The 12,990-nt window shown below is 41.5% G+C and overlaps 1 protein-coding gene across 2 annotated transcripts in view; it reads right to left on the bottom strand.

Annotated features, from left to right (window-relative positions):
- The window catches only part of PDE3B (phosphodiesterase 3B), an 88,881-nt gene extending 79,166 nt beyond the window's left edge, over positions 1-9,715 (bottom strand). For both annotated transcript variants that reach the window (XM_031052761.2, XM_005153263.3), the window contains exon 1: positions 8,446-9,715. In XM_031052761.2, the coding sequence (XP_030908621.2) occupies positions 8,446-9,480 (1,035 nt within the window). In that variant the 5' untranslated portion in view covers positions 9,481-9,715. The remainder of the gene's footprint in view (positions 1-8,445) is intronic.
- Positions 9,716-12,990: the final 3,275 nt, after the last annotated feature.

The following is a 12,990-nucleotide window of genomic DNA, read 5'->3' as shown; positions in this document are numbered from 1 at the left end:
ATACTGCTTTATCCTAGACTAAGATGTTAGGAAGAACTAAGCCACTGTCATCATTAATGCCTGTGTTTATTTAACCCAGTCTATAAACAGTAATACACTGTAGGTTTATCTGTGTTTCAGTGCACTGGTCTACGGACAATCTCAATGGAAACAGTATAACCCAGATCAACATTCATCTTTCCCCAAGCAAAATAAATCCTGTTTCTTGCCGATCCAACTAGTAAAGAGTAAAACTGTGTGAGTGTGCTTTTACTTCTTCCTGTCTGAGCCAATTCCTTCAGGGCAGTGCCAGAGCAGATGGCATTTCACAGGCACAGCAGGACCTAAACTTCTTCAGTCTCCTAATCCCACTTTAAGGTTTCAACACAATTTTCCCTCCCCTACTATCAACTCATAAGACCATCAAAACCGCTTGTATCCTCAAAAATGCAGTTTAAATTAACTGAAATGTAACTTTGTACTGTCTAATGAGGATAATTCTAAGGGGGTGAGAATGTGTACTATACTATGGAATTGCAAGAGGGGTTTCAAAGATCCTGTGAGTGCATTTATACATCACACTGTCTAGGTGGCAAACCAAATGAAATGAGGGCTATTGCAGGCATTAATCAAGACAATGATCACTTAAGACTTCTCACAAAAATATTCCTTTCTCTTTAAAGTTAGCATCATTAAACTATACGCAACATTGAATTTTAGTGACTACTACTAATGTTTTACAAATAGAGATCAATTCCTACCTCAGAGAAAGCTCACAAATGTCAATTAATTTCCACAATTACAAGTCCAGCTCAAAGGCCATCCACTTCTGTAAAGCATGAATATCTAAGGTTTCTTGGTCACAACAAGTCTCTCACAGAGGATATTAAGACTAGTGCTTATCAGTCATCAAATGCTGAAAAACAGTAGGCACATCAGTAGTTTGTGTGAAAAGATAAACTGTTCTGGAGAGCCAGAAAGTACCAGAAAAATTCAGTGAGACCTGGTCATAAAAAAATACTGTGTATTTCTTGACCTATATTAATAATTTAAGAGTACCCAGAAATTTAGAATTCCTTTAAGAGAATCTACTAGGCAGAAGGAACAAAATTATACGCCTGAAGCGGCGAATGGGTGTCACACAACAATGCTTAGGAAGGGAAAAAAAAAATCAAAACCTCCATATAAATTATGCTATGATAGAATCTGTAATGTTAAACTGACTCCTAAGAAAAATAAAAATACCCTAAACGTAAATACAGGCCTTTAATTTTGGGCCACACTAGAACACAAATCATGCTAATCCTCTTAGTGTTAACAGGTAGCCTAGTATTTTTAGCCTTTAGTTTAGCTCCTATCCTGTTAAAGGTGTTTAAAAAAAAAGAAAATGTAACATGACCAATAACAAAGATTAAAAGAAACATTCTAATACCATAGTGCCTATGCAGAGTCATATTTCAGCCTTTATTTCAATAAAACCTGATAAAACTTACCTCATCAAACTTTAAACTGCACACACTTTCAAAAAAGTTTATTCTGTATTATGAACTTTGCTGATAAAACCATACTGACAAGAGATGCAACAGGCAGGTGTAACACAGGCTAGCTGTATCACCACCTGACAGTGGCACAGTTCCTTTGGGGTGGGGAAGCAGCACTGTTTGTTTGGAGCATACTGAAAGTACTCACCCCAAATTAAATCCCATCTGCATTTCTCAATTGCTCTTACCAGTGTGGATATAGCTAAACCAACATACCTATATGCTAATCCAAGTCTGGAATGTTCCTCATAAAAGAGGAAAGATCTCTCAAAACCAAATCCAAAGCACCCAAATACAGCTTTACATGGTACATTTTCTGTGGTATCTTGAACAGTTTTAAATTACTACATTATACAGGAAAAAGATCATTTTAACATTTCATAAAACACACTTTCATTTATCAAATGAACAATGGAACATTTGCTGCAAATATGCCTTTAACTTAGTGAAGGTACTTGGGTTTGCAGCTTAGCACTGGTTAAAAAAAACTTGTCAGGATTACCATTCAATACCAATTTAATTGGAAATATGTCAGCTTTTTCTACACCTCTTGCCCAAAGTAGCATTGGGACTTATGATTGTTCTGCATAGCAGCATAAATATTGGTTTTCATAAATATTGGACTGACAAATAAGCAGAAGGATATAAAAATATTATGATATCTGTGCCCTTTTCTGTCCCACTCCCATAAATATGCACTTGTTTCAAAAGAACATACTATGTGTAAAAGCTAAGAAGTAGGGATGGCCCACCACATCCAAACATACTTCTGGTCACCATCTGCCCATATCTGTATGAATTATGCCCTTCCCCAAAGCTGCATGGTCTGCTTTCAAATACAAAAATGCTCTGAAAACTGTAATTTTATTTCAGCAGTCACTTGCTCTTATGCCACCTCTAGTTCCTAGAACACATTATTTTGTCATACTCATCACTAAAGCCATTCACTTAACTTGGTCTTCCATAAGGACAGATCCCTCCTATTGCTTCTGTGGCACTTTGCATTTCCAAACACCATCTGTCAATTTACTTGTTACCCTGTGAACTCTAATTTATTAACATCTGTGGTTCCTATCTGCTTGTAAGCCCCTAGAACTCTTTTATTTCCACTAGATCCTTAAAGTAACTAATCCTTTTTATGCTTTGCTAACATTCTCTCATATATTACAGTCTGCCCTTACCAATCCAAGCCCTCACCTTTTTACCTTTATCGTGCCTGCTACTGAGTTGCAGGAAAGTGCCACTACTTTTTTTTCCCATTACAATTTATATTGTTGTGTCTTTCTGTCTTGTTAAGCATTGTTTTCACCCAATGAAAAAGTCATGGTGAAAACTGTATCTTTTCAGTCCCCTTTATTCTCATCTTAAAACTATTCTTTCAGCTCTCTCTCCACACAGTTTTATAATGGAAAGAATTGAAGGGATTTCAACAAAATATTCTATGGCTGTAATTTCCCATGGTCTGCCCTCCCTTCTCATTTGGCAGGCAGAAGTTTCTCATCAGTTTTCCTCAACAAGATATTGCATCAACAATAGAACAGACTACATCTCCCAGTTTCCCTGCCTGCAGTCCTCATCTTTGCGCAAAAATACAAGATTTACTTTATTCCATCTTCAGCAACTAGTATCTGAACATCTGACCCAAGAATTACAGTTGGTTTTCTTCAGAGATTTTTTTGAACAAAGGTAAGGCTGCTCAGTTTTCATTTTTAGGTATCCAAAGCCAAAAGAAAAAAAGGTTGGTTTTTTTTTTAATATAATTTTTCTATCAATTGTCAAATAAGGCATGGGCTTTAACAGAATTCCTGTCCCCTGGTTCTGGTATTCACTCATGACATGAGAGACACTCTCGTGGATTCTAAGAGTTCAGCTCACACTGCAGATTTGCCCTGTGTTAGGGCATATTCCATTTACTTCCCAGTCACCTTTTTCCATAAAACTTGCTGGAATTTGCCATCTTTGAAGCTGCTAATGCCATAATATTGAATCAGTTCAGCTGGTCAAGTTCAACTATTAGAATAGTACTGTCAGGCATACACATGCACAGACATACACTGTCTCAAAAGATGAGGTGTTTTCACGTGAGAAAATATACCCAACTCCTTGTACTTCTCTTTCATTTCATATTTAACTTTACAGAATGCACTGTTCACAAACTGCAGTGTGGAGGCTCTTCCCTTTGCTATTCTAGCTACATTCCTGGGCACCTTTTTTCCTTATCTCTAAAATTTTTTTTTCATGAGTTTCAAACGTCTTCCTAGTCAAAGCTGAAAATTAGTGCTTTATCCAATAAATCCTTTACTTTTCGTTGACACAGACAATCACACAGTTCTTAAAACCTTCTCTCCCAACTTCCTCCATTTCTTTCCTACTGACACTCTGATCACCCCTTTAAGATGCCACCCTCACCTTCCTCCAAGTTTCTTCAGCATTTCCACAGCAGCTGTCTTCCTCCTTTCTCCTTTTACATTATCTTTCTATGAAACCACACCTGCAGAATCGGTCAACCCCTTTGCTACACTGACTGGTCACTTTGCCAGAGGACACCATCTGGAATGCTGAGCATTGGTATCTATGGGCAGATCGTGCTCAAATAATCCTTTCTTTGCATTATAATACCTCAGGAATATAACTTCAAGATATATATAAAAAAAAAAAGGATGCAACTCTTACCAGGAGTTTAATTTGACATTTCACTTAGTGCAAAACATTTTGTCAAGGTCAGACAGAACCAGACATCCTATAAAACCCAAATACAGATGCAGAAACAGTTTTCCAAGACCGTTACTTTCACCGTGTAATCCTTCTCTTTCTATATTCCACACTCGGTTGTATCCCATTGAAACTGACTACCTTCACAACACACCCACATTTCTACCTTGATTTTCTCTGTAAGACAAACAATAAAACCCCAAGAGATACAAAGTCTGTTAACAACAGGAATAAATCTTGACGTGCAGCAAGAAGAGTTACATTTTATGTTATTGGCTGCAATCAACAAGTAAAGGCTGATGTGTTTCTAGGCTGCCAACTGTATCCGAATTTAACAATTTTAAGACACTGTAAAATACGTATTAACAGACAGGCTCTGCAGTAGAAAGTTTATACCTCAAGTACTTAAGGACAAAGTATAATTTGTTTCAAAAATAGGTAAGAGACACAGAAATAACTTGTCTGGGAATAGGGACCTGCATTAATTTCAAGTTACATAAATATTACATACTCTTGAAATTGAGTCCTCATCTTTCTAAAGGTAATGCATCAAAGGTACAAGAGAGCTTGGGAAAGAAACTGGGGAGAGGTGACAGTCAATCCAACAACCTAACCACAAGACAATTCTTCCTGCAATTAAGTGTGCAGCATGAAAGCAGTCTTTATCCATGAAATATCCCAGCCTCCTATATATTTGAGCCTAGTCAGGTAACTGGGAAAAGTATCAGCTCTGCTTGCAGATTGTTTGGAACACACACCCTGTGTGTTTAGTTACAACGGCCTACTCTTTACTCAAGGAAAAAAAAATCCTGATACAGAGTGCTTACAAAATCTCCAATAGTGAGAAGCACCTTGTAGATACCAAATTCTGATTTGGTTTTCATGTGGAAAAAAAATAGAAATCCAGAGCTAAATATGCAACTGTCAATGAAGAAAATCTCTTTGACACCAGCAGCTGTAGGTACAGCTAATACATTGCATCCAATTAATACTTGCAATCACCTACACAAAATTTGTACTACCAACCAATACTGAAGTCACACTGCTAATACGCATTTCCTATTTAGGGACAAGATGAACACTAAGGTAAGACTATGAAAAGGCCATTTACTGCTTAAATCATATGAATCTCTGTGAGCAGAGGTATTAAGACAGTAGAACTCAGGAAAGACGTTGCATTTGCATAATTTTTTAGCCTTAATCATAGATGTATTGCTTCCTTCTCTGTGTAGTTATGTATTTTGACAACGGCATTTAAGTATGCTCACATAAAAAATTCAAGATACAATCTATTCAAGACTCTGTCCTCCCACCTCAAACTACATTGTGCTTACAGGATCCTGCTCACAGCCCTCTTTCCACTTCTACCCCAGAAAACAGTGATAGCTCCATCCAGTTCCAGTGTGAGCACACTGCTGGTCGTACATACCTCTGTCATGTGTCCTTCTCCCCCACTACCTGCATACAGACCCCTTAGAGTTGTTGGCTTGAACTTATTAATGAACATACAAGCCAACTTGATATCATTATTTTCTTGTGTATTTAACTAGGCAAAGAGTCTGCAGAATTTCAAATTAATAAGTAACTGAAAACTTCAGGTCAGTACTAGGATTCCCTATTTTCCTCAAAGAAAAACTAAAATCTGCACAACAGGAAGATATTTCACTATTAGAAAAATCAGCCATTGGAATAACCTCCCCAGGGAAATGTTGGGATTCCCCAGCACCGGACACTTAAAATTGAGCTGGACAGGGTCCTAGGCCACCTTGTCTAGACTGTGACTGTGCTTTTGCCAGGAAAGGGTGAACCAGATGATCCTTGAAGTCCCTACCCACCTGATATTCTATGATTTGATACATCTGGCTTTTTTTGTTCTTATATGCCCCTGATTGCACAGGTTCATACAAACCTCTACATACAAGAGGTTCACAACCATCATAGAAAATACATCTAATGGTATCACAGTAGCAACTTAGCTCTCAGTCATCAAAGTATTCTTGTCATGATGAACCTGCAGCACATTCCTTGTATTCCACTGATCTTCCAAACAATGCTCATTAAACTCATTCTTAAAGTATTAATATTGGAAAAGAATCATTGTAATTTTTTATAAATAATAACAAAATACGCAATTAGTCTTTAAAGAAAATTCACACAATAAATGTTCTCTGAAAAGCATCAAGTGTGTACATTCCCTCCGTTTCAAGAAAACCATATAAAAACCTTGTAGTGTTTACTCAAAGTCATACATTATGGGCTTACTTCTCTTTCCCTGCCCCCAAACAACTGATGTTTTATCAGCTCTGCAACGTTTGATCTCTCTCCAAGTCACACAGGAGATTGGAAGATTTCACCTCTGTTATCCTTTTAAAATCATAAATAAAATACTGCACAAAACATAGATCCATGAATCACATTTAAAATGGGCTTAATAAAGCATAAATATTTATTGTAAAGCATAATAAGACTATGAGGAAAATAAAGAACTTCAGATCTCTGTTATTTCTGTTCATTTCCAGAGATAACAAAGATATCAGATTCTGGAAGTCTACCAAACAGTTACATTTTATTATGAACACATATGATTTAAGTACCGCCAATAAATTCTACGTCTTCAGTTATAGTTGACGTTTATGATGTTACTTAAAGAATAATAAATGCCTTAACTTGAAATATGTGCATGCTTTTAGGAAGTGAGGCAAATACCAACAGAAGCATTTAGTAACTTGCATGAGAACAAATATCTTCTATCACCTAGGAACGGTAATGAAACTATATTTTCTGGGGGTTTCATATTGCAGACAAATGTGGAAGGGAAAAAAAAAAAAAGAGAACACTCCCTATCCAGAAGGGAAAAAAACGGAACAGAGAAAGTAAATTATTATACAGTATTCCCTACATATCTTAACTGCTAGTACAATATTTTAATGTGTCTTTCATAGTATGCACTTGAGAATTTTAAACTTATTGAATGAGTTGTTTCTGAAGCCTATTACAGCGTACTTGCATTTCAACATCCTATGCAAAAACAATTACCGCTGTATTACTCTACCGTGCAAGTGCAGGGAGAGAAAGGCTCGGAAACTACTCGACCGCTTCAGATTCACCTCGTATTTTCTCACTCCTATCTCACAGTCAATCACATCAAGCGCATTATGGAATATATGTCAAAGCAAAATTAAAACATTTTATTTAGTAGCCATCAATTTCAACCACAGCAGTAGTAGATGGGGGGTTCTGTAGCAACAGTCACTTCTCAGAAACTGTTCGTTCGCACGTTTAATGAATACACTGCCCATATTCTCCTTCCTATAACGGGCTGATAATTCACTTGCACAGCCTCGGGCCAGTTCCACCGGCAACACAACTCAACGTTCCTGCAGTTCACGTGCAAGTTCCCAAATAAAAACAAACCCTACCCCCTTCCCCACCACTACTCCCCCTCTCGGGGTTTACGCTACAAGAAACAAGACTCATTGAAAAGTTTTCCGGGAGGTAGAAACCAACAGAGTTCCATTCAAGAAAACTGAGCGTTTCGGGCATCCCTCCAGACTCTACTGAACAGCTCTCTCTTCAGTAAAAAATGAGTTTAAATCACATCAACTCAAACCTAAAGTTAATTTATGTGAAGCGAGGAAGAGAGAGTGAGAGGGACAGAGACAGACAAGGATATCTGCAAGGCAGAACAGCTGCTACTTAGACAACACCAGCATTTGATAGATCATGTCACCCAAAATCTGGTATTTCTTTAGCACTTAACAATCATTTTGTCGACAGAAAGTGGGAAGAACCAACTACGAGCAGCTAGAAAGCTGTGGTTTCTTTCTCTCGTAAAGGCTGTCAGAAGCGGAGGAGGTGGGCTTTGGAAAAGAAGCAATCAAAATAACAAGGTAGCTGATACTGAATATGTTTGGTTTGGGGTTTTGTTCCAATCAATAAGAATTACTTTTTAATATTTAAGATCTTACAAAAAGGGAGGGAGCTATAGCAAACACATTACTACTGCTTAGCTTCTATATAGAGACATAAAGTATTGTATCGGTTCTACATAACCAAGATGAGAAACCCCCTAAGGAACTAACGCTTTCCTCCATTCCTTTAACAGGAGCTTGTCAGTTAGCCAGACATCCAGCACAAACACATACAGCAATTAGGAAAGCGAGTGGCGCTCACTCCTCAGAAAGTTTTTTCCTCCAGTTTCGGAGACACCTACCTGCTCTCTGGAAATGCAAGGCAACGAGGGTCTCCTAAACATTTTGCAGCTGCCATAATAGCTGGCCGAAGTTTCCCCTAATGATACGCAGCTAGATCTTCTCCTGGGTCTGATCACAGGCACTTTTTCCTCCACGCTAGGGAGCCGTGAGTGGTGATGATGCTGGTGGTGCGCTCCTCGCCTCTGAGCCGAGAAGATGCCGTGCTCCCAGCCACAGAGTGCCAGGAGGCAGCCTGCCACCCCGACCGAGCCGGCCAGCAGCGGTCTGAAGGCGGGGGGCACGCAGTGAAGGCTGGTGAGCGACACTAACCACACCAAACTGGAGAAGACCAAGACGAGAAGGCTCCGGCGCAAAGTCAGGGAGCTGTGCAGCAGGGTGAGAGCTGCCACCGAGCCCAGCACTGTCAGGAGCCTGCCTAGGACCATCTGCGGTTCGGCGGGGGGCTGGGGCTCCTCTTCGTGCCCCTCCGCAGGCAGCAGACACTGCAGCGCCACGAAGTCCCCCAAGTAGCAGCACACGGGAAGCGCCAGCAGCCACCAGCGGGTCGTGCCGCCGCCGTGCTCCCCGCGCCTGCCACCGGCCAGGTAGCAGGTGAGGAAGAAGAAGGCACAGGCGATGCTGAAGAGAGGGCTGAGGCAGGGGGTCAGGCACAGCAAGGCGTGCAGAGGCCGGGGGTTCCGCCAGCTCCTCCCGTCCTGCTGGCTCCCGGCGCTGTCCCGGTCGTGAAAGGCCAGGAGTGAAAGGACAACGGCGGTCAGGGCGCCCAGGCAGAGCAGAGCCCGGCAGGAGGTGGAAAAGGTGGCGGCTGGGAACAGCAGCAGGGAAAAGAAGCTCTTCGGAGGGTCCTGCCTCAGGGGGGTCGCGCAGCTCTTCACGTAGCCGTTCCGCAGGCCCTCAGCGCTGCCTCCGCCGCCGGGCACGGCCGGAGGAGCAGCCGCCCCGCCGCCGTCTAGCTGCTGGCAGTGCTGCGGGGGTCGGCTGGGTCCGTGGTGGGAGGCGGCCGCGGCGGCGGCGACTTCTCTCTCTTCCCTCATGGTGGCTGGGGACGGGGATGAGGCGCCAGCAGCGCTAGCTCCGGCCCGACCGCGCCTCCCTCATCTCCTCAGGAGAAAAGCACCGGGCTGAGGCTCCGCTCCTCCTGCGCGGCCAGCGGCGTCCACAGCATGGTGGGTGAAGACGGGAAAAGAGAGAAAAGGTAAAAGTCTCGCCCGCTCGTTCGCGTTCCCCGAGCGGTTCCAGCGGCGAGGACTCGCTATCGCCTCCCAGCGCCCACCGGCGGCGGCGGAGCCCCGGCGGGGGTGAGGCGGCGAACAGCTTCCCCCCTTCCTCCGTCCGTCCGTCCCTCCCTCCCTCCGCTGCGCACGGCGCGCGGAAGCCCCTGAGGCGGCACGCGCCCGGCAGCGGTTGCGCGCTAACGGCCGAACGGTAGCGGGGGCGTGGAGGGGGGGGGGGGGGGAGCGGCCCTGAGGCTGAGCGGCGGCTGCGCGCTCGGGGTGCGCCTCTGTCCCCAGAGAGACTCCGGCTGAGGGGAGCGGTGGCCGGGCCGGAGCTGTGGAGACGGGGACGGCTGACGGGCTGGTGTAACTGGGCTTCAGTTGGGTTTCGGCTTTGAGGGGCCACGGGACCGTGGTTGGCGCACGCGGTGTGTGGAAGTATCTTCTCTCTTTGTTTTGTTTTGGGTTTTGTGTTTTTTGGACTGGACAAGTAAGTATTGATTAGAGTAATTCGCTACACTTGGTTTTTTTTTTTCAATCTTTGTTAACTAATTTGCAGGTTAGACCGCGTTGCTCAACAGGTTTGTTTTTTTGCACAGCTAATCCCTTTGAAATTGAGCAAAATAACAATTTAGGACTTTTTTAGACTTCTGCGAGTGAAAATCGGCAGCTAACGGGATTTTGAGTCATTCCTTTTCTCATTCATCCCGTTAGTTAGCTTCTCGAAGAAGGACTGCTTAGCACTTTTAAAACTGTAACTGTGCATCTTTACCTCATTACTTAAAACGTCCTTTGCCCCATGTTTCTACATAATATTGTAAGGCTTAAATTGATTTACAAATCAGATGGGGCAAGTTGGTGATGGAGCTTTTTGCTTGCTTATTTGAAACAAGGATTTCTTGAAATGTACTCGGTGCCATTGCTCGTGATTTGCTACATTTGAATAGCACTCGAGCAGCGGTTGCTTTGGGGAAGCTGTAGTACAGCAGGAAGTGCTGCTGCTGAAGGCTACGGGCCTAAAAGTTGACAACATGCACTAACCTTCCAGCGTGATTACTTACAGCAAACACAATATGCAGTGACAGACAAAGTTACTCTGTGCGGAAGAAGATGGAAATAAGTAATAGATTTCTTTTTTTCCACCTCCTGAAAGGCAGATCAAATTGATGGAATTTTAATACTGCAATACACCGTCCTCTGTTAGAAATACCCCTACACACTTCTGAAAAAATGCATTCTGCCCTGACTTGGTACACGTAGTACCAACGTGATAGTACAGAATCCATGTAAAAAAATTTCAAAAGGGAAAATGTGCAGTTTCTCTGAGGATTATATTCTTACATTTAGTCCTTTTCATATATTAATTATATTAATTGGACCACAATCAAGTATATATGTAAATGTTTCCAAGACTCAAATGTATCTTGTTAGTATTCATATTCTTTGTTGATTCCTTTGAACTTGGCTATAAGTAAATGCATTCCAGAAACAATTAGATAGTGTAGTCTTCATTAAAATGTCTTATTTGAGTATACATGTCTGTAGCGGTGGACACTAGAAAAGTGCCCTTAATACGTCAAATGGAACCATTTGTGGCTTTAGCACTTTCTGAATCAGAAGTGTCTTATTTTTGACAGTTCTCAGTAGATTTTTAATCCACAAATTTGCCAAATCATACAGTTTTAAGTCCCCATAGGCTTTTGGCATTTGCAGGAAGAAGTCCTTGCTTAATGAGGTTTGACTATGCATTGTTGAAATGTGGGGTGGTTTTGTGTTGTTGGTTTTTTTCTGGGGGAGGGGCCTTTTTGAAGGGCTTTCTTGGGGGGGAAGTTATTGGATTTGTTTGTTTTGTAAGTTTCCTATCTGTCTTTGTTCATTTTCCTAGAAACAATGAACAGTGCCTCTCTACTCACCTTTGCTCTTCAGTTCATGATTTTCTATATTTCCTCAGTTTTGTACTCCCCAGGCTGGAGAGTTTTAGTCAATACTTTTGGAGATGAGGAGACCAGGAGTTACACACAGTATTCAAGACATAACAGCAGTCAAAATAATGGTTTTTATGTCATCACCCAGCTCTTTCTTTATAATTCCTGTAATTTATTTGTTTTGCTTTGGTAGAGAAGTGAGAAAGCGGGTGAAATGTGCGTTGTTCAGTGTTGGCCTGTTCAGTGTTGAACAGATGTAGAACCTTGTTTTCATAGCATTAACTATGTAGATTCCAGGATCTGATTTCTGACTGTTAACATCTACATCTCCTAGATAATTTTAAAGGTGAGGTGGCAGGATTTTTTTTTTCTGTGTTTACATTATGGTTATCTACATTAAATTTCACTTGCTTGTGCACTCCAGATTGTGAAGTTATATGCAGATTCCTTCAGCCACTTAGCTTCAACAGCATACTTCAACAGCATATTGTTTTCAGATCATTTATCATGATTCAGTTAGCTTTTATTTCAGAGGTATGCCTCTGCAAAAACACCCTGAGGGGAGTGTATACACAATTAATTAAAAAATAGCTGTTCTCTAGTATTATCTTCATTGACTATTAGTACTCTTCCTAGTATATTCCAGGCCCGTATCCTGAGTAGTTTACAATATGATCATGAATGGTTTCAGTATAAAGAAAAGTTGGTTTGAGTAGTTTGGAATCATAGAACAGTTAGGGTTAGAAGGACCTCATCCAGTTCTAAGACCCCTGCCATGGGCAGAGACACCACACAATAGACCAGATTGCCCAAAGCCCCATCTAACCGGGCCTTGAACACTACCAGGGATGGAGCATTAACAACTTCCCTGGGCAGCCTGTTCCAGTACCTCACCACCCTCATAGTAAAGAACTTCTTCCTTATGTCTAACCTAAATTTCCCTTGTTTAAGTTTTAAACCATTGCCCCTTGTCCTATTGCTACTGTCCCTAATGAAAAGTCCCTCTCCAGCACCCCTGTGGGCCCCCTTCAGATACTGGAAGGCTGCTATGAGGTCTCCGTGCAGCCTTCTCCAGGCTGAACAGCCCCAGATTTCTCCGCCTGTCTTTAAAAGACTATTAATTAAATTTCTTGGAGTGACAGAATAATTTTTAGAATAAAACATTACCTTTTCATATACTATTCTTTAAGCACATACAGAAAAATATAAAGTATTTCACTTAAATTGGAATGAAAAAATAAATTTCAGGGTGATGTGTTTTTTTTGTCATGTTATAGTTTCACTAACAAAGAAGATGGGTAGTTTCATGATTTGGGATGATTTTTTTTAAGTACCATATGATAGAATACCTGAACCTGTGTAACAGTTGCTATTGATGCTGTGGCCTTGAAGTACAAATGTTTCA

The sequence above is a fragment of the Melopsittacus undulatus genome, chromosome 4 (genome assembly GCF_012275295.1).
Source record: "Melopsittacus undulatus isolate bMelUnd1 chromosome 4, bMelUnd1.mat.Z, whole genome shotgun sequence".
Classification (NCBI taxonomy): domain Eukaryota; kingdom Metazoa; phylum Chordata; class Aves; order Psittaciformes; family Psittaculidae; genus Melopsittacus; species Melopsittacus undulatus.
This window is presented reverse-complemented; position numbering and strand designations above follow the sequence as displayed.